The sequence below is a fragment of the Scardinius erythrophthalmus genome (genome assembly GCF_964197995.2).
Source record: "Scardinius erythrophthalmus genome assembly, chromosome: 2".
In the NCBI taxonomy this organism is placed as follows: domain Eukaryota; kingdom Metazoa; phylum Chordata; class Actinopteri; order Cypriniformes; family Leuciscidae; genus Scardinius; species Scardinius erythrophthalmus.
In genome coordinates, this window is record NC_138222.1 from 9,469,175 (window position 1) to 9,492,896 (window position 23,722).

A 23,722-nucleotide genomic window follows, 5' to 3' on the forward strand; every position below is an offset into this window, starting at 1 on the left:
TGAATACAATTATATAGTCAAAGTAGATTATGCTGCACAGAGACAGGCCAGTGTTGAGCCAGCCAAATAAACCCATTGAGTTTGTCCATTCAGCGAGGCTGGACACTGACAGCAGCATCTGACACTATAAAGGGCCCAGCTGTTTCCCGAGCCGGTGTGATTACAGCTACACAGCGCCTTAGATAATAACTGTCTTATGAATAGAGACACAAATACATATACACATATACACACACATACAAAACACAGGATGCACTTACATCACGCAAACATAAACATTCAAACACACACATAATTTGATCTACATATTCATCTAATATTGGAATGAACCACATACTGGATCTATATAAAGCATGCCATTTCTTTTCATGTCATACTGAATTACCCCCACTTGAGAATTTCAGAAATCTTTTTGAACAACATTCCCTCAGCATCTGCTTTACTTTCATTAGTATCGTTTCCATTACAGTTTCCAAGGACTTTGCCAGAATGTCTTTTTTTAGCTAGCAACACTCACTTGGCAGTTTGGAGCTACATTTGGAAGCAGTTTCATCATTTCACACTGTACGGAGACTGTAATCAGGAATGAGATGGAAATAATCCATTTTAAACCAACGCAGTAACATTTAAAGCAAACCACACCCTGAGACTAACACCACAAAGTCATTTAACAAATGAGAAACTGTAAATTTACAACTCTAAAATTCATCGATATCCCTTTCACTGTAATATAATGATTCATATGCCTGTCACTTCACATGAGACCATAAAGTCTGATCACTCGAAACACAGAACACAACATAAATCCAACACACAGCAGTAAAATGATCAATATCACATCAGCAGATTAGACAAATGTGTCAAGGGGCTTGGCTTCAAAAAGCAGAGGAAGGAAGAATGTTCTAAAGATGCCCAGCAAATCTGAAAGATTATGAAAGGGATCGTTCACCCAAAAATTTATATTCTGCCATCATTTACTCATTTCCAAAATAGTTTGGAAGTAAATAATGACTGAATTTTCTTTTTTGGGTGAACTATCATTTTAATGGTAAAATAGAAAGGAGTAAAACAGTATAAGTGTATCTCTAATGCACTGGACACATACAGGTTTTCTGATGAAACAAAACTCTACTTTTCAGCCAACTCAGTCTATATAAGAGTGAAATTGGTGCCAAATATTAGTTTCAAATGAGATTTGAAGAATGTTTGTTTTAGCATCATTCAGAGAGCTCCAAGTGTCACTTTCTGAAATGAGATCACCAGCTGTTGAGCCAACTTGCATCAGAAGTAAACATTTGCCACATCCTCATCCTTTTTTCTAACTGACTGCAAACTGTAGCCTTTTTTTTAAGATTCAAAATCTAAATAAATGTGTTTTCATTATTTTTTCATGGAAACAACAAACTGGTTCACAAAACGGATCTAAAAAAAATCCTATGCCTATAGGACAGGGGAAATATGGTGCAAGATCTTGACATTTCACCCAAAAATCATAATTTGCTCACCCTCATGTCATTCCAAACCTGAATGACATTGTTCTGTGGAACACAAAAGAAGATAGTTTGAATAATGGCTGTGGTTAAGTCCTTTCCTCACCAACTTCCCTCTTTGTTCACTAGGAAGTACGTCATTGCTTACGTTGCACGAGTGCCCACTACTGGTGGAACCCTTGCAATGGTAAATGGAGTGCCCTAAGCCCTTGATCACTCGTGGATAAATTAAGGGCGAGCAATGCGAGTTTCTGTTGTGTCACGTCACTGTACATATGAGTAGACTCGCTCCCTCGGTCAGAATCAATGGGTCGAGTGTCTGTCCAAATAAACTTCCTTCGTCCACTTGTAGTTGAACGCACTTCAAAATGGCGACAGATTTTCCCAGAGAGGAAGTGCTTAGGGAAAAATATCTTCATTTATTTTCCTCAGAAGAAAGAAAGTCGTACAGGTTTGACACGACATAAGGGTGAGTAAATGATGACAGAATTTTCATTTTTGGTGAACTATACCTTTGAAATACACTTTTAATGAGTTTTCAGTTCTTTAAAAAAAGGCTTCAAGCAAATGTAGTCTGTGTAAAGAAAATAACTGATGGACTTTCCTGTTTTTAATGCACTGCACTGTGTCGTACACTACTTTAAAAATTCCACCAGACTCCAAATTAGCGTCTGGTTTAAGACATTTAGACTTTTTTGGGGGCGGTAAATGGCACAAATACCAGTAAATTGACTAGAGCAAACCTTAGTAAATCACCTCACATGATTCATTTAAACACTCTCCTGAAAAGGGAAACTCCTACAAATGCATATACAATAAGATCAGCTGCAAAAATAACCCTGTTCACAACTTTTAAGCGTTAAATTTTCACTGCGTGTCTTCAGTAATCCCTGACAGTAGTAATGCCAAAAGAGGGTTTGCGCTGGCGCAAGCTGTTAGTAAATCTGTCCCTAAAATTAACATTCTCATTTCTTAATATTTAATAATTACATTACATATACAATTATTTTAGTAACACTTAATTCAGTTCTAAAGACTACGTTTAACATTAGTACAGCATTTACTAATCTAGGTTAATGTTAATATTGGCATATCTTAATTCATTTTAAAAATATCTGCAGCATACATACATATACATATACATATATAAAACTAGTCTTAATATCTTATGAAATTTTGTAAACATTTTAAAAAATCCATTAGTTCGATCAGACTCTCCCAAATACCCATATGGACTAAACTTAGCATTCTCATTCTGGGTGGTAGCCTACTATACAACGAGTCATTTTCTTGAAGAGAGATTTACCTTTTTTGCTGGAGGAAGCCCAGGAGATGATCCGTCTGAACAGACAGCAGTTGAGCAGCACTTTCTTGGAAAGGCCGTGATCCTTGCCAAACTGAGACAGGTCTTCGTCCCACTGAGTCCTCTTGACTGGGGTGGACATGGTCACACTACAACTAGTCAAATCCGGTAGCTTCTGTTAAAATGATGCCATTGGATCCTACAGTTTCTTCCTAAGACTTTATTATATCATTAGTATAGACTGCAAGACCAGAAATATATGGGTCAGATAAAGGAGACATCCAAAATTGATGTGTCTCTAGGAACAGCCAGGGTTGGGAAACACATACATTATTTTACTTGTATTAAAATATCTGCATGTAATTACGGCTGTAATTACATATTTAATTACACTGTTGACCTTTCCCTTACCCCTTAACCCACCCTTTAAACCTACCATTAACCACAAAACCTGTCCATAACCATACCAAATCCCCTCTCAATAGCAGCAAAAGTGTTTAGCAATACAACATTAATAAAATAAGTATAAAACAAATGAATGCAAGTACATAGTAGACACCTAATATAAAAAGTGTGAGCAAAACTGCATCTTAGTATGGTTTCATAATACAGATCCCAAAACTATGTTCTATGCCAGAAGGGTTTGAATATCCTCTTCTATAATAGCAACTAGTAGTAGGAGTTTAGCAACAGATGAACTTCTGAAGAATACATCAAACTACAGGTACACGAGGCAAAAAGCTCCTGTTCTACTTTAGGGTGAAACTGAACTACTTAATTCTGCTTTAAATGAAGCAGCAAAATTGAACCCACAAAAGAGTATTGCACTCTCTCTTCCAGTGAGCGTATTTTCTTACCTTGTGGGCTTAGAGGAGCTGCTGGACCTTCACCGGCTTCACAGAAACACAAAGATGCTCAGGTTTCTGAACGCAACTGAACTCTTTCTCTTATTTCATGTGAGAAAAGAGGAGGGGAGGTGATCCGACTGTCTGCTGGTGGGATCAAGCCTTTATCCGCCCCTCTCTCACTATAGGGGACAGCAAAACATCATCAGAATCTGCACCTGAGAGCAGCCAATCAGAGAGTGGCATGAACATTCATGCAAATGACGGACATTTTACTCACAGGACCCGTGTCACATGTGCACACACAAACAGAGCCAATAATGAAGTGTTGGATCACAGACAGATTCCCCTGCTGCTCTGCTGCCATATTTAGCAACATTTAGACCCCCGCCCCAACCAAACCTCCCATAAAATCACTCAGCATGCTGCATTTACACAAATCAACAGGGACAACTATACCGAGGATACTCGCACCCTATACGCACCTGATCCTGTCAGCAATGATTTCGTTTCAGATGCTATACAATAATGATGACCATATCATTTTAAAGTCACCATGAAATCAAAATTTACAATTTATTATGGAATATTGCAGTGTTTTTTATAAATTATTTATCCATACACATTTTTTATATGTCTTTAATCAAAATAACTTCCTCTCTCTTGCAGCAAAATCTCTTCTCTTCTATAATGACGTGTTTATTGGCACGGGGGCGGGGCAACCTGTCACTCACATGAGATAGACCAATAGAAAACCACAACCATCTAACCAATTCCTAATGGATAAAATCAAGCCCCGTCCTACATGTTGTCTTGTTCTATCGCAACTTCCGTTTCATGACAACTTTAAGTCTTTATTCTGAAAAAAAGAGAAGAATTAACAATTTATACAGTACTATTAGTTAACATTAATTTACACCAAATAACAATGAACAGTATTTTTATAGCATTTATTAATTTAGGTTAAAATTTGTATCTTCAGATAATAATTCAGTTTAACATTTTAGTTGTTTAAATTAACAGTAATGTCTTATGAACAAACATGAATAGAATAAGTGCTAGTCTTTATATCTCCTGCAATTTCGCTTCTCTAGTAAATTTATCATGAAAGATATTTTTAAATAAAAAACGAGACAAAAAAAAAACTGACTGAGAAAATTCTTTCTGCAGTACAGCTGTAAGAATAATACTATATTAATTAAAACATTTTAAATAAACTCAAATGTGCATATTCTTTGAAATGGTCTCTTACTGAACTGTTGACGCTGGCTCTTGCCATTTATTTCAATTCGATTTTAGTCACAGTGCACAGTAATTTAATCAGCTCATTCATTCTCATTCATGTCCTTGATAGAGGCACTCAAGAGCATATATATATATACATATATATATACATATATATACATATATATACATATATATATATATATATATATATATATATAGGCCTCTAGGGGTCTAACGGTACACATATTCTTACTGAAAATGTCATCAGATGCATGTGTTTTGTTAACTCAGAGCACAACTTACATCAAACGGTTGTACAGTTACCTGTAAATATTACAAATTCACGCAAGTATTTCTATTTTGCATAAAGAAATATCCTGACAGCAAGCGAGTCCATGTTTAACTTCACACTTCAATGAACGAGTACCAATTCGTTCGCGCATGCACGTCAAAGAGAGTGCAGATTAGAATGGGAGCCAAATATATTTTGCTACCATATTTTGCTTCCAAAAGCAATACTTACAGACTTATTTAATGTGTATATATAGCCCATATATAAATTCAGGTACCTGAATTAAGGTAAATTCAGGTAAATTCTGACTTTGCCATTAAGATGTGTGGAGAAAAATATCCCAATTGTCCTGAATTAACCCTATATAAAATTATGGGTATTCCATTTAAAATGTTTTAAAACACATTTAAGATTGACAAGTCAATCTAATCAACCAGCGGTATTATTTGGATTTCAGGAAACCAGAGAATATTGACTTATTTATGACAACCAAATCAACATTTGACTGTCATGACATACCTAATTTGAAAAATAAAAATGACAAAATTTCGAATGACCAATATTTTTAACATAAACACGGTCGATGACAGCATTTATAGAGGTTACAGGAATATCTGCTGGATTTCAGTCCAGCTGTGGAATTCGTCCTCTGATCAAAATAACCTAAATTCACAAAGGGAGGTTCACATTCACAGGTGCATTAGAAAGATTGATCTGTCAAGCCTGCAGAAAGAAATCCAGTAAGAGCTTCACAATATCATTATTATCCTCGCGCTTTTGCAGGTTCTGTTTTCGGCTATTGCGACTGATTAAATCGCAGAGATTACTAACAACAAATACATAAAGTGAACAAATGTAATAAACACAATATAAGTCTGGGTTTGTATCATGATGCATTTTTGACATTTTAGATATTAACTAAATGAAATCGACAATATTTATGACATATGGTTCACTTAGTGCTGTGATTTAAAATGAAAATGCAAGCTAAATGACGCACCACACCGCTCTTTAGTTAGAAACCTGTATTGATCTCAAGATAAAGCGAACCCTGATCCAGAGAAATCAATAGACACACATCTGTTATACTACAGATAAAGACAGACTGCAGTGAATTCTGCTTGATGTTATTGAAAATATGATTTCAAGCACTAATTCAACTAGATTTTTAAGCATTTTGAAAAGACACCCAACAAAAACACAGAAAGATTGGGTTTTTTTGGGAGATACTACAAACAGGAAAACCGGTCTTAACGCATAAGCTTGTCAATGAAAGTGTTAACAGTAGATGGTTGTAACATGGAATCCACTGGAGGAAAGTGTGCAGAACCCAAGTGCAGCTTAATATTACTCAAAACAAGATGGACTTACAAACAGTGGTTACAGGTAACAATACTTGACAAAGTAACAAGGGAAACATTAGGGCTTAAATATACAAGGACTACTGACAAGAGACACCTGTGCACTATGATCAGACACTAAACCAATGACAACATGGCATTCACATGGGGAACACATAAGGGAAAAGGAATCACATGACTGACATGAAACATGACCCAAACAAGACGTGACAATACTACGATATCTATGGAATTTTAAGGTAATCAGCTAACCTAGATAGTTATTTTTATTGTTGCCATTTTATTCAATTTTAATATCTGAATGTTAGTGAGAAGACGGGGAAATCTGCATATGTGATGGGCATCGGTTACGATCATCTTTGCTCGCTTCTTTGAAGACATCAAGTAAATTGGTTCTATATTTAACGAAGCACATAAAAAGATCTGGGACCGAAGCGACGCAACCTGTTTTACAGAATACGGAATTCTGTTGCTTTGACCCGTGTTAAGGCTCCTCTGTTCCTCTTATCTGACCCACCACACCAGCTAACAAAAATATGTTCTACAAACGTTTTGCTAACCATCCCATTAAGTCACGAAAACATTATATCTGAATGTTTTCTGGACGTTCAAAATGTCCAGTTTTTTAAGGCTGCTTCAGAAAGCTGATGTCTGCACTACATAGCAGACAATTGAAACACATCTCAGATTTTGTGTGTGTGTGTGTGTGTGTGTGTGTGTGTGATATGTATATTTACAGACACACACACAGTTGCAGTTGAAATTATTCAAACCCCCTTGCAAATCAGGTTTATAGGCAAAATTTACAGACTTTCAGCTGTTTGCAATGAACAAATCAAACAAAAGTTCATAGTTCAAGTTCACACAAATAGCTCAACACAACAAATGTTTCAAGTGGTTTCCCCAAATTCAACTGAAAATGCAACTTTTAATGACTTCTGCAGTCTCAAAATTAGAGTAACCACTGTTCCTTTAACTTTGAACTTGTAAACTATGCTTCCAACTTTGTCTCTAGGAACATTTAGTGCCTTCACTATCTTTTTGTATCCTGTTCCTTGTTTGTGAAGGGAGATGATATATTCTCTTAACTTTTTGGACCATTCTTTTGACTTAGGGCCTGTCCCAATACCTCCCCTTACCCTAGATTTCTGCCCTAACCCTTGTTTTTGCGCGTTCTCGTGTAGGGGTAGGGTGTCCCAATACTCTAAAGAGCAAGGGGGAGTGCTATTCTCCCCTTAAAATCAACCCTCAAAACATAGTGCGGTCCGTTGCAGACTTAAAATGATGTGGAAGATGAAATTACCCAGGATACCTTGCGGACTCAGCAAGCCGGTAATTTTTTTAAACAAGATGGCGGACACCGCTGGAAAGGAACAATTAAATTGTAATTATATCTTCGCAAATAAGCATGTTAAAAATTCTAAATATGTTGAAATATGTTAGTTTAATGCACATCCAATGGACTGTTAAGTTTTGAACACTAATGTTAGAAAATATTTCACGAAGCTATCTATCTGACGATGTTCATGATATCTGCCGAGTGCTTCGAGAGAGTCTGCCCATCAAATATACATCTTATCTGGGTAGTTAATCTAATTTTATTTTTCGATTTTGGCTTCCAAGGATTATAAAGATTATAAAAAGAAGATGTGAGGTAAAACTATTAAAAAACTAGCCGCGTTCGTCTAGTGCTTCATCTTTTTCTTCACAGCGCGCTGTCACTTCTCCCTAACGTTAAACCCAAACAGCACTAAACACAATCAGTGATTGTTGTAAAATGCAGTGTCAGCTGATTCTAAATTGCGGGACGTGTTTGATTGTAAAAAGAGCTATAATAAGCTCAATAATCCGCGCAGAGACGTTGATCCTGTTCCCATGGCGGCGCGCGTTCGGAAACGGACTGCAACTAACGTTAGACAAGCAAACTATACTTTGGGTTTCATGTGCGCGTCTATACGATCAAATAAAGACAAAAATATGGCTAAATGACCGGTTTGGAGATTCACTTTAACACAGTTTATGTCTTAAATGGGCCTTAGTTGTGGAATAGTTGGGAGACAATGTGTATTAGATCTGCATTCGGTCTTAAAGTGGCAGCGTCTAATAAACCTGCTAATGATTACACCTTAATGTGAATAAAACAACTAAAGGCAAAGAGAAAATTACTCCCAGCTCTTGAATGAATAACTTTAGCTTTAATGAGCATTAATCTATCTATAATAAACTATGCTGTGTTATTTTACATTTGATTACTTTATTAGATTTCCAGCATATTATTATGGATACTTATATCCTGATCATAACTGGGATAGTTATATATAATTTGCATATAGTGGTGTCCCATTTCATAGGGAAAGATCTTCAACTCCACTTCCCCTCGTTGAGGGGACTTTACTTTCGAGGGCACTCAAAACCAAGTGGAAGTTTTAAGGGGGGAGAAATGGGACAGGGCCTTAGCCATATTTCTCACTTGCAGTCAAATGTGACACTCAAAAAACCTGTTCCAGTTCAGATATTTCATGTGTTCTAGCTCAAGCAAACCTGCTGCAACTAATGAAGCCCTTGATTAGTTGCAATCAGGATGCTTAACAACACTTTTAATTTTTTTATATTTGTGCTGTTGTGAGGGATTCTATTCAGGGGTTGAACAATTTTGAAACTGCAGTCATTAAAAGTTGCATTTTCAGTTAAATTTGGGGAACTTAAAGCATTTGTTGTGTTGAGCTATTACTTTTGTTTGATTTATTCATTAATAATAAACATGCCAATAAACATGATTTGCATTGGGAGTTGAATAATTTCGATTGCAACTATGTATATATGCACATATATTATACAAACAAAAACGATTAGATGCGATTAATCAAGATATGTCAATTTGACAGCACTAATCTAAATACATGATCAATTGTTTTAAAAAATACAGTGAATTAAATTTTATACATGATCAAAAAACAAACACTAAAGTTCTAAACAAAAGTTCAGGAAAAATGTGTTCATCTAAACCTTTCAAATTACAAAACAACAGCCGCTTAACTAACTACTAGTTCTATACATCCAATCACTACTTCCCTCCACCTGTGTTTTAGTTTGTTTCTTTTATCTATACATTATAGTCTTCATTCAGTAGTGCAGGGCTATACATGTGTGTAAAATCAGGCCGAAAAACATAAGATTGGCACATACTCACTCTTAAGATAACAAAAAATTCCTATCAGTCAGCTGGTACAGTATTAAACTACATTTGCAATTACTCAGAAGCAAAACATGCATCACTGCAACATATCTTCAAAAAGAGAGTTAATTAGTCCAGTACTCGCAGACAGCAAAATCCTGTGCCATTAATACACAATAGTCAGATTTAACTGAAAATGTGATACATTCCTCTCATCCAAAGGGACCTGTTTATCAGAAAATAAGAAGATAACAGCATTCTGTCTGCATTAACATCTTCAAAAGAAAAAGATAATTTGTTTACTGAGCCACAACACTGCTATGCTATGATGTTTTATGTGATCTCATGTTAAATACAATTTTGTAACAAACAATTACAGCATTTATTAATCTATAGGTCAATGTTAACATCAAAATATATTAATTTTAACATTTTAGTTGTCTAAATTAAGATTATGTAATGTGAACAAACATGAACCAAACTAATAAGTATAAGTATATTTATAATAAATAATGCTGTAATAAAAATAAATAAAAAAAGAAGCCTATTGGGTAAGAAAGAAAAGTGCTGCAAGATATATTATCTGAAAACTTGTTTTAATATCTATACAATTTTTCTTCTCTTTTTCGATATTTTTTAAATCAAAAACAAGATAAACTACAAGAAATCATATGTTAAGACTACAAAGTTTTCATGTTATGCAGTTGCAGAGAGTTTGCACAGCGTTGCCCTAATTTTCGGAGGTCTCATCATAACTCATTATGACTGTGAACAGTGGAGGTCTCTAGTCCCTCCTCTACTGCTCTTTCAAAGTCACTGTGGTCATGAGTCTGACAGTTGCTGTCTATGGACTCAGCAGGTCTAGACAGTGAACTGTGAACATCAGCTGAACGCTGTGCAGCCATTAACAGCAACCTTGGTCCCCTTCAAAACAGCAGCGAATGGCACAAAGCCATTTGTTTCAGCCTGGTGTGTGAATGTGGAGCAAAAAGCTTCATCAGCCGAGTTGAGTTCAAGTTTGAGATTTAAACACAGTCTTAGACTTAAAGTGAAATTAACGTTGCATTAATGATCTAATAGAGCTCTGCAGGGAAATTTTTGTAGGCCAAATCAAAGAAACAAGTTAACATTTTAGCACGTTCAGTTCCATCATCCCAAAATCAATGGGATTTTTAAATGGGATTTTAAATGCCTAAAATGAGGTCTGTGGTGAACACAAGTTTAAGATATTTTCACATTTTAATTCAACATCATAAAACACAGAAGTAATACCCCCTTATGGTTTTATAAAGGCTTTTACTTGTCTCAAAAAGGCAGTTGTTATAAAGTGGCTAAATGGGACTATAGAGGTTGTCGGGGATAATACACATCACGCCAAACAGGTAAACTCATCTTCACACAAGTCCGCTTTTACAGCCTCAAAACGCCAAAATAATTCTTGCAAATTATTAGAACTCAAACTTTCAGGGAAAATGGCTTTAAAAAAACAAAAGAATGACTGAAAGAGTTGTCTGAAGCTTATTGGTGGTGATGTTGAAATCGTTCATTTATTGCTTTCATTTAGCTTTTTACTTCAGCCAGTTGTATTTAGCCTTCAAAATTCATTATAACTGCATTCATTTTTGAAGATTATCATGAACAAAACATGTGATAATCAGAAAACTATTGTTGGTCGCAGAGCTTGTTTTCTGCAATAATTCAAAAGCCAATAGAAAAATCTAATTGGGTTTTTGTTGAGAGAACCAGGGGGGTTTGCCTACAAAAATATGTCATCACTGTGTTTACTAGATGTTTACTGTATCTGGGAATGATAAAGCACAATGGATAATTCATGCTTGTTACAGATACATTTATGATTTGTAATGCATTGCTGACATCTAGTCTGAATACTTCTTTCTCTGTGTAGACCAAACATAACAGTTCAGTTTTACACCTAACAAATGGTGGTTTAAGCTCATAGACTCAGACACACACACCGTCCCACTGCTTTCCCCTGAAGGGGACTGTGAGCCGATGTGAGGGGATGTCCACATCAATTATTTAGCTAATCTACCGAGTAACAAGAGATAACATCCAACATACTGTCAACCTGTTTAAACAACCCCAAAAAACACACTCTGTGATGTTGATTTAGCGCTTCAATGTTAAACAATACTTGCTTCTACAGGTACTCTTGATATATGACACTAAAAATGTATTGACCCTCCTGTTCATTTGCGATATATGATATAAAGCATGTTCCTGAGAGATCACATACGAATTCAAATAGCCAATTCATAATAGAAGCTGAACCCTATTTTCTTCTGTGAATTTCAGTCACAGAACAACAGTTACTATCACAATCAACCATTGCTTGAGTCTCCATTACTAATCCAAAAACATGACATGTTTCAACTGGCAACGACGTCTTTCAGAGGCAGTCCGATTGTGCAGTAGGCTATTGTAGTGCAATAAACAATATGTTAATCAATCAGTTTAAAAATCAGTAAATCAGTTTTTGCTTCGCTGAGGAAAACAGTTCAAAATCCAGACATCAGCAGAACCGTTCCTGGACGATTCAGCATTTTTGAACAAATACATGAATAATTCAATGACTCATTCATGAAGACGATTTGCTGAAATGTGGAAATGAATATGAATATACTTATCGTTTTTAGCATAATTTTCTGAGGAAGAAATAGTTTCCAGCAACCAGCCTGTTGAATAAATGATTCTGAGACTCCTTTATAAAGATACTTGTCGACACCTACTGCCATATGATTTAACGCTGCTTAACCACGCTGCTCTGTTGTATATCTTTTATTTTTATTAACCATATAAATGTTTTTGAATATAGCAGTAAGTAATTGAAATTAACGGGGTATATTTAAGCAAAGTGCAAATATCCCACCTTGTTGGCAGAGGCTACTTACATAAACTCCGCCCATTGACGTCTGGTTGGGCAAATAGTATATGCCACTATTTATAAGTATAAATAGCATCTGACCACTATTTACACTTATTGCAAAGAAAATCCTGCTATTTTTGCATAGTGTAAATAGAGTATTGCTATTTGCACTTAAATGCATGTCAAAATTAAATACAGGACATAAATCAAACTTAAAGAAATTAAATTGAAGGTAAAATGCAACTTTTATTTCACATTTGATTCTGGAGATCCTTTCTGGAACATTTGTGTGTAAAAAAAGGCTTATAATTGCGAAAAGTAACGGTATCATTAAGCAGCTAATAATGGGAAACACAGATCATATAGAATTGAATATAAAAAGTGAAATTGTTTACCCCAATTACAGGATTAAAAAATTTCAGTAGGCTACAGTTTTTATTGCATGTATTATGATTGTTCCAAACTTGCAGCCATGATAAAATCTTGTATGTTATCTACATCTATCATTCATGTTAAATTTTAATCAATACTCTAATAAAACAGATATAAGCTTCAATTAAAAAATACCAGAATTGCTTATGTGCACATATTTTTCAAATGTTCACATTCCTTTCTCTCAAGAAAAGACTGAACTTTACAGAGCCTGTACAAAATAAGAGTCCTCATTCTCCCCGAGGAAATTTAGTGTGCTACAATTTCCCCCTGGTCTCCACTATATAAAATGATGTTGAAATTTAGCCACTAGATGCCAGTGTTGTATATCAGTACATTCAAAACCAGAATGAGCTTAAAAAAAATTACTCTGAGTCTGAGTAAACAATTTACTGCTTTGTGAAGCCCAATAAAATCCCACATCTGCTTCTACTTCATTATTCAGATTGGTGATGATTTATGCAAAAATCATTATTTGGCACTTCATGAGATTACAGGTAGGGAAGGTAAACTGCTTAGAGTCCAGAGATATTAGTTCTGTTACCTTGGTTAATCAATACAAAAGCAATTCAGATTAACTTTGCTTAAAAACTTGTTATTAAAGGTCACTAAGTGTTAATGCCGATGGCTCTAAATCTTTTGTTTTCTATAGAACTATATCTATCTATATACTCTGTGTGTGTGTGTGTGTGTGTGTGTGTGTGTGTGTGTGTGTGTGTGTGTGTGTGTGTGTGTGTGTGTGTGTGTGTGTGTGTGTGTGTGTGTGTGTGTGTGTGTGTGTGTGTGTGTGTGTGTGTGTGTGTGTGTGTGTGTGTGTGTGTGTGTGTGTGTGTGTGTACAGATATATATCTATGGTCTTAAATTATAAAACTTCCTTTATATGGCTTAAAATCTTGCGGATTGAGGGCACATATTTTCTGATCGTGACAGAAAAGTAAGAAATCTTTAGTGATGCTCTAATATATTCAGGTGATAAGAGAGTTGCATCAGTGGCTGCATTTGATCCGTGACGGATCTGTTTGCACGCTTGTCTTTAGATTCTGTCATATCTTTGATCTTACAATAGACCAATTCAGTTATGAATTATACAACTGCAACTGTAGATGGTGAGAATGACAGATATGAAGGCATCAAAACTTACAGTTTATGATCAGAAAAAAAGATCAATGATATTGATATGTCCATCAGAGACAATTAGTGCTGCAAAAAGTCTATGAGAGCTGCGGGATTATAAATTAAATTTATGACACCACCCAAAGGTTTTGCGATTGAGAGGATAAAGTGCAGGTCAAATTCACAAGGAAAAGGCAAGTAATGAAACCAAGACCAATCCGAAACATTAACCTTCATGGCAGCTTAACATTCATTCAAACCACAGCGGACGGATGCTGAAGTGTGCGTTTGAGAAACTGCTCTCCATCGCGATCGCTGGCATGACACTTGAGTAAGCTAAGACGACATATATGGCAGAATATCTGGCATAAACAAGCCTGGAGGGAGCTTCTAAGCATGAAAGCGTGTCCGTTCTCCTTTTGGCCCCAGGCGTTCATAAACAAACGCCTTCTGTTGGCTCTTCCCAGTGTGTGTTTATTTCTGCCGCGGGCTCTCGGCCCTCCGCCGCTCACGCCTGTCCTCGCTCCGACGGCAGGACGCCATCCTGGCAGATGCTCATCGCTAGCTCCCGACGGGAAAAACACAAGTTGGCTTCACAGCAAACAAAACCTGGTGGAAAAAGCCCGATAGACCAATGGGAATTACTCGTGGCAATTAATCCTTGATTTTCCAAGGGTGTGAAGTGGATGAACACACTATATTGGGGCTCAAAGCCGCATAAATATATTTAAGGTGGCAATTCCAAGATTTGGAGGTTGTGTTTGTGCGGTCTAATAATATTGTGTTTCGTCATGAAATCTGATTCTTGTACTACATTTTTATGGAGCATTGTTTTCTCTCTAACACAGCCTATTACCAGGCCAAGAAAGAATTGAAGGACTTTATTTTCTCATTGGAAATACATGATTCTGGCAACAATTTTGCAAAACGTATACGTTGCCCATGCACTTTTCAAGTGACTCGTCCACTAGAGGTGCTCTGTCATTTTTTATAATAATAATAATAATAATAATAATATTTTTTACATTTACCATATAGCGCTTTTCTAGGTACTCAAAGCATTCACCTGGACGATGCGACGGCAACCACATTGTGCCAGAATGCCCACCACACACCAGCTTATTGGTGACATTAGAGACAGTGATGAAGCCAATCAGTTTTTATATTGGGATGATTAGGAGGCCATGATGATGGACAGAGGCCAATGGGCAAATTTGGCCAGGATGCCGGGGTTAAACCCCTACTGCTTTTCGGATGACATTCTGGGATTTATCAGGACCTCAGTTTAACGTCTCATCCAAAGGACAGTGCTTTTTTGACCCACACGTTGCGTTAGGAACAACACAATCTCATGAAAATGCGTATCTATAGCATACATTTTATTTATCGTGCAATTTATATGCAAAAAAAAGGGTTTTACTTGCATATGATACGCACTGTAAACCCCTTGGGTAGGATTAGTGGTGTGGAGTACGTGCCTATTACACGGCATAAAGTGCGTATCATATGCAAGCGAAATATCTTTGAAAATCATATGCACGTAAAATCTCTTTTTTTGCGTATAAATTGCACGTATAAACAATTCATGCGTATAAACACAATTCATGCTATAGATATGCACTTTCATGGTTAGGACCCACACAGACCACAGGGTGAGCACAGACCTGCTGCCCTAAATAACACCTTTTCCAGCAGCAACCTAGTTTTCCCAGGAGGTCTCCCATCCAGGTAATGACCAGGCTCAACCCTGCTTAGCTTCAGTAGGCAACCAGTCTTGGGCCACAGGGTTATGGCTGCCGGAAAGTCTTTACATTATAGCCTAGAATAAAAAAAGTGCCCGTAGAATTTTTTTTGCTAAATGATAATGCATTGCTTGTAACACGTTTCACTGAATTTTAAAAGTGAAATGTTAAACAAGAATATTTTATATACAGTTAATACACACCAAAAAAAAAACCACCTACATTAAACCCTACACTAGACCTAACTGACAGTGTTAACAAAAGCAAACGTGAGATAAAAATGCATTTGTAAAACAACCATGCCATTTAGAAGGCTTTGAGCTCTTTTATCGTGATTTGTTTCTCATAGGTCTCGTACCCAAGCGCTCCACATCACTGTACCAAGTTTATTTTGTCAGAAAAGCCATGCATATGGAGCTGGTTGTGTATTGTAAATGTCAACATGTATTAATTTACAAATCATGTACTGGTATTGTGAGGTATTGCGCAAGGAACCATGTATTCTGGTTCCCAAGTCTGTATTTACCAATAATCTGTCCATGTAATCATAATTTGTGTAAAAAAGAATAAAAGTTGTTGGTGATACTGCCTCTAGTGTTCATTTCAGCAGCAAAACTGCAGTGAAAATGTACATATTGGCTTTTGGAGTTTTTCATAGCCAAAGTTGTACAGTGAGCCTGGGTTGCACATGATCTACACTGATTTTTAGAGCAAATTCTGTAGAATTATTCTGTAAAAAAAATGTGTTAAACAGTTGAGAGTACTACACTGGTACTTTTATAGCCTGGTTATCACTTTTTGTGATGATTCAGCAGTTAATTAACTGTGAAACTGGTGTGTACATATCCATGCGTGCACACTGCAGACATCCAAACATCGATCTGAATTTCAGACATATTATTATCACCATCAACTTCCAAAGCAGATCTCCACCTCCAGCATATGACAGATTCAGGGCAAAGTATATTCATCATCACCGCTACAGCTACAGGCTGTCCATCTAACAGAGCATAAAGCTCCATATGTGGTCACCATCTCCATCCAGAAAGAAAAGTTTCGAAGAAAACAGAATGAAGACTAATAATGGCACAAATGATTTATTTCTGTAAGAGGCAATGCCATGGTTAAAAAGAAAAAGAAAAAAATGATTGTACTTTGAAAAAACCTGTTAAATAGTGACCCAAAGGAAGATTCGGTGGCCATCACTGAAAATAAACAATTAGTAGTAGTAGATTTTAAATTATATACGAAATGTCTGTGCATGTGAAGATATGAGCATTGTGTCAGTGTTTCCATTGCAACAAGAATCTTGTGAGTCCTAAAGAATTTTGGCAATTTCAGCATGGCACCTAATCGGCACATTTGCTTTGCCAACATATGTAGAAATATGGTATGAAAGTTCATCGTGTTGCTTACTGTACTTAAAGATGAGAATAATTCTTGAATAGGCATGATATTAATATAATCCAAGATAGAATATCCGCCTCATGCCTATTCCTCCTCCAATAACTACACAGCTCTTCATGACAGAACATAACATGAAGAATGATAGAGAAAATATTATAAACAAGAACACATCCAGACAAGCAGTGAGAATTATGGTAAAGAGCACTTCTTAATTCCTTTGGTGAATAAGATGCTAAAACACGAACAGTGTGTTCATGTAAACAATTATAAATGTCTTCTTATTGAATCCCCCTCCGACAATTTCTTGTTTTATGGTGCACAACTAATTGCCAACTAGAGCAATTAAAAGATAATTTTCCTCCATAACTGTAGTTATGTTTTGCTTGGCTCCCATTCCCCGCTGTCTCACCCAACTGTAATTTCATTGATGCTCATGTACAATGATGTTCATTGATGATCTGGGGTGCTTTGTCAATCTAGTCGCACAAAAAAAGGGGAAAAGCTTCAGTCGTGTACTTTGCACTTGGTTTTCAAGGAATTTATAAATGTATGGAGACAATGTTGATTATGAACGGCTGGTTGGCAATGTTAATCCTTTACAATAAAGACTTTTCCAAGTAATATTGTAAAGTCCACCTGGCAAGTCTTTGGTTCCACCCACTGATTATGCAACACAAAACTGCATGACAATAAAAGCGAAAGACACATTGAGAAACGGACATTCGTAAGCCAACACTACAGAGAGGGCCGGTGATGCATTACTAAAGGATCTAAAGGTAATGACTCACGTACAAAAGGCTACCAGACCTTTGGCTTCAGATGAAAGCTGCACTCTGCCACAAGGTCATCAGCCGATCAAAATATATTTAATAATGCTAAAGCAAACACACCGTTTGAGTCATTCACCAAGTGCAAATGAAACAAGCACAGTGTTTAACCTAAAAAAAAAAACTGTTTAAAAAAAAAAAAATAAATAAAAAAATTCAGTTTTCAAGCCTCAACATTTTGAAACAAGTGTCTGCTCATTATATGTTGTAGTCAGCATGCTAAATGTAAAATACTTCCTCCGTCTCGTCTACCATTCGGGATTTTAAATATTCAACATGCTCAGCTCAGCAGACTCACACTCTTCTATATGTAAATATGTACTTAAAGATTAACACTGTTCAAAGCCACAACAGTTACATTTCCAACTGAGTGGCTAGCATTTCCAAAGCGTGGGTTTGAAAATTAAGTAACTTGCAAAGTAAAATTGTCGCCTACCTAATACTGGCACGCAATACTGGTCTTATTTGTGCCAGTTTGCTTTCTCTGCATGATCAATGTTTGCATGTTTTTTTCTTTTATATCAAGTTCCTAAAAAAGGAATATTTCATTATTTACTCACCCTCATGTTATTTCCAATTTGAATGTTATTTTCCCCCATAAAACACAAAAGGAGATATTTTGAAGAATCTTTACGAAGCTCTTTTCCACCAATAATCCATTGATAGTTTTTATCATGTTCAGATCCCCCCCAAAAAAGTCGCCCTGCCGCATCATTCCTGGTTTGAAGTCATTGAGGACATTTGAATATGCAGGATAATGAATGAGATGAGAGAGCTACAAAAAGATTCTGTGAAGAATGGCTTACATTTCAGTCTGTTCCTCACGTGACTCTATCATACGGTTTCAGAAGACTAAAAATATAGCACAGGAGCTGTAAGAACTACCATTCACACCAAGGACGATAACTATAAAGATAACGATAAAGATATAGTTATAGTTATAGAATAGCAGAGTTCACGCCACAGAAACGATATTGTTGGAATCACTTTCAGCATGATTTTATCCAGCTGATGAACGATAAAAACATTGACAGCCAATCAGAATCCGTCCTGCTGGATTGAGTATTTAAGTATTTGTATTTGAGTATACGAGTATATGAGTATATATATGTGACAGACAAGCGCGTGCTTAGAATAAACAGAATGATATCATCCACTGGTGTGGACTCTAAAATACTGCATGAAGATTCTTCAAAAATTCCAGTTGTGTTCCACACAAGAATTGTAGCAGAAAAAGATTGGAACAACATGAGAGCGAGTCCATAACAAAAACCTTTTTGTACATATCTTTTTTTTATTTAAAGCTTTATAAAACATTTCTACAAAAGCTACAGGTGTCTAAGGGGTTTACTTGACCATTTTCAACTAAAAACGTAAAACTTTAATGCGTCTTGGTTGTTCGATTACACGACAATGGCGTTTTGGGGGCCTGAAAACGCAAACATTTGAAAACGGGTTTCAAAGTGTACGTTTTTGAAAACGATACCGTTATTTTCTCTAAAAACAAACCCGCATGTTTGTAAAAACTATGTCATCATGCACATGTGTAATATGTGTCTATAGGCACGTAGTGTTTCTTTACAAAATAACATCGCCAACTACTGGCCTGGCAGCATAATAAAACGTTTTTAGTTTTTTGCGGATCCTCGTAAATGAAGATCGTTTTTACAACATTGTCGTCTCTACGCGAAAAAAGCAAATGAACATTTTTTCCGTTTTTTAGTACATCGTTTTCGAACAAACATACCCTTAATTTACTCTAATCAACTAATTCACTTTTCACGCTGGGCAATGATGTAGTTAGAAATAGGTCTAAAATTTGATGGCATCAGACAATAGGCTAGTTCACGTTCATTTTCATATCCCTCATCCTCGTTAACCTTTGACTAATGCATGCATTAATTCTGTCTTTTCTCACAAGATTAATCTGTAGCAGCTGTAAGAATTTCACCTTAAAAGACAAGTTTAAATGGCATTACCCTTGAAAGCACTCTAAACACAATATTTCTGTAATGGTAATAAAAGTGTGAATGTTAAGATCCATTATAGGAGAGCAAACGCATTAATGTCATTGCAGATTCAAGATTTAAAGATCATCTCCTTGCAATGAAAATGCTAATTATTCTCTTTGTCTATGTTAATAACTTGTTTGTGAAGTAGAGAGCAAATGTGAATCAAATTGTTTCCTTCCATTTAAACAAACAAGCTTTACATAGGCTACTTTATCATTTAGTACAGAACACATGGACTCTAGCAGGGGATAAAAAGTCACTATTGGACAACAAACCATTAGTACAAATCCTGTTATTGCAGAGATAACCATCTGATGCTTTTCCGCAATTGTTCTGCCATTATTATTGCAAAGAAATCAGTGATCTGTGAGGAAATAATATTTTATACTACGCAAGATAATGGGAAATTAACATTTTTCAAGGTTTGCACAAAGTACCAATGCACTTGAGGTCATTCCACCATCAGCAACACACAATAGGTTATATTAATGCTGTTGTGTTTTCACAGTCACATTGGGATGCATATGACAAAAGAGTCAATTATATAATGAAGGCAAATTATATCTAAAAGGTTCTCTGTTAAATGGCTATATACTTCATAAAATAATAGGGTTTTTGACAGAAGTGGCATTAATATTTTATTAATAATCGAAATCGACTTGATATAAAATAATGTAGTGCTGGATTTACAGCGATTGCTGGATGGCAAAGCCTACAATGTTCTATAAATATTGAGGGTTTGTAGTTTGGTAAGAGGAGAAAGTTTTTTTTAGACATTCTCTGTATCATGGTCAGGGATTGTGTCCGCAGGCAGTGAGTTTCATCCCACTTGCTAGGCTTCTTCTAAGGATGCGTTATAAAAAAAATAATATATATATATATATATATATATATATATAAAATTGTCGACAGTGAACAAACCTTGATGTTTAAAACACAACAGCTCATATTAGTCCATCTAGCTCTACAAAGTAGCCTATAGGCTATACACAGCTTAAAGCCTGAACTTAAGCTTCAATATCACGATTTTCATCTAAATGCCATGACAATATAAATGTTTCAAATCTATGGCCAATGTAAAGTAACAGGTGGCCTGAATTGCCCAACTCATTGTACCAGCAGCTGTAATAAAGAACCTCTCTTTCAAAGAACGGCAAAAGTACAAACATGACCGTTGGGTTGCAAAACTTACATGCGAGGCATGCATGATAAAATGTGAAGGTGCGAGAGAGAATAATCATGATTCATGCACCTTTAGTCCTACCACTCGACGAACTTGACGAGTCCACTCGAGATGAGATGCTGTCGAGATTTTTCTCCATTGTAATAATAGTCTTTGTTTCCAGTTTTGTCTCCGTGTGTAGAGCACTTATGAGGGACAGACTGTGACTGTTGCGCTTCTGTTCAGCGTTAAGCAACTTCAGCTGATGCTGCTGTCTGATGCAGTGAGGATGCGCGTCACCGGTCAGGCGCGCTCTCGCGGACAGTGTTGTTTTCATATGGGTAGTCAACTTTTTAAAAGGGCTATTTTTTAAAAGATATACTTCGATTTTTTTTCTTATTGTTTTTTTTTTCTAATCATAAATCATGTATATGTTCAGTTGCTTAAATAAATGCATATCTTTTTTATAAATCAAATGTAAATTCATGTCCCAGCTACGTACACTTAAAGCCCATGTTGCAGTTTTTATTTTTTTTTTATTAATACAACCTTGTATGAAAATACCATATGCATGATTAAAAATTGTTTTGCAAGACATAAGGGCACACATTTAATAGAAAACGTGACAGTTTCCTTGACCGTGTTGAAAACCGCTTTTTTTTCACCATCGCGTCATATGACGTCACATGAGGGAGTCGTTTGCTGGCTCTGCGTTCGCTCAGTGTTTAATGTTGTATCATTTTCCTTGTTAAATATTAGGCAACCTTACATTACATAAAAAAAATACAATTCTATCTTGTATTTTTACATAAAAAAATTAATTAATGCTCTATTTATTAAAACCAAGTATAAATCAAGCTAGTATTTAAAGCATTTTTACATTTATTCCAAAATAATAGGCCTAACTAAAGGCAGCACGAATTTAAACAATATGTCATTTGTGAGCTGAAGTTCAGCTGTTCTTTTTAATAGTCAGCTTATTTTTGGATCAACAGCCATGTAAACACTGCTGGTCACATACACAAAGATGAATCTTTAATTTCACCAAGCTGATTGCGCACTAAACCCCACAGTCATCATGTTTTCAGGCCATTTCAAGTTTGATTTGAAATGATATAACACGAAAATAACTGTTCTTTCGGTCAAATATTGCGCTTACAGTTTTGTAAAAAGAAAAAAAAAACAATGGGATTTGACTAAAAATATTAATGACTACACGCCACACAGATTATTGCCAAACACGTGGTGACTCTGCTATTCACACTTTAGACCAGTTAATACAAAGTAATTTCAAAAGTATAAAGAGAATAAATTAGGGACCTGTTTCAACATTTTTATCTAATGCAATAAAATTCATACAGTGGGTTTTCAGTATCCAAATACTTTGGGGTGCCACTGTATATTGTATGATCCAGCAGTAACATTTACACTGAACTAGAATTTTGATCTAACATACTACTAGCATGATATACTGCTATAGCCAACCGTACCACTATGCCTTTTCAGTTTGAGGCTTGCTACTCAGAACTGGCAGTACTGAGAACACACTGCCACGCTGAAGCTTGATTTACTGTTTCATGGAGAGAAAAAAAAAAAAAGAAAAAAAAAAAATATATATATAAAGACAGCTCAGAATCCAGCAGATGGGATTTGACACTGTTGACAGCGTTTCGAATGGCAATAACTGGCGTTTACACAGTCTCTGGAATATACCTTCACTATTTTACCAGTATTGCTCAAGATGTTGTGCAGTTATTCTATTGTATTAATGATCTCACAATATTTGTATATTAGAAATTTTCCATCAAAAGAAGAAAAAACAGTGTAATATCATCATTAAGCTGTTTCCTGAAACCATAATTAACATAATAAATTAAACATCAGCAATCAATGTCTACAAACCCAAGCTGTGATAATGAAATGCCGGTGAAAGGAAATGAGGAGTTGGCGAACACGTAGGAGGGCAAAACTCCTCACAGGAGAAATTAAGCATCCAGACAAACTTTATGTCTTCCAGACAAGAGGATAAAGAAGGATTTGGCTCCATTTGCTGAAGGCAGTAATTCACTGACTCCATCCCACATTTGACTGTACTGTATAGTGAGTGCGTACAAGAGATTGTAGCCTGGAGACTAAGAAGATAATGTCTGAGCTATCAAGTGTGATGATCTTACGTAACTGAGGACCGAGGCATATACTCAGAATATGGGAGTTAATGTGGACGTGGCATTGAGGGAAACACATGAGAACGAGATGCAAGCAGCTGACTTGAGATCTTTCAATTAGCATTAGATGTTATTTCACTCAAACGTGCTCGTTTAACCTTTCTGGCTCTCCAAACGCTCTGACAAGTTGGTCAAATTCAGCTGGAGATAATTAGCGTTGAAAACAACGACGACCATAATGAAAATCAAATCATTTGCGGTTGTCCCTGGCAGCAGATGTGT

General features: G+C 36.0%; 1 protein-coding gene across 2 annotated transcripts in view; it reads right to left on the reverse strand.

Annotated features, from left to right (window-relative positions):
* kcnip4a (potassium voltage-gated channel interacting protein 4a) overlaps positions 1–21,581 on the reverse strand; it is a gene marked incomplete at both ends in the record, with an annotated part of 252,120 nt that extends 230,539 nt beyond the window's left edge. Inside the window, 3 exons of one of the 2 annotated variants that reach the window (XM_081359523.1) lie at positions 2,797–2,948; positions 3,651–3,820; positions 21,366–21,581. In XM_081359523.1, the coding sequence (XP_081215649.1) occupies positions 2,797–2,935 (139 nt within the window). The remainder of the gene's footprint in view (positions 1–2,796; positions 2,949–3,650; positions 3,821–21,365) is intronic. The other variant, XM_081359522.1, reaches the window with a different exon arrangement.
* Positions 21,582–23,722: the final 2,141 nt, after the last annotated feature.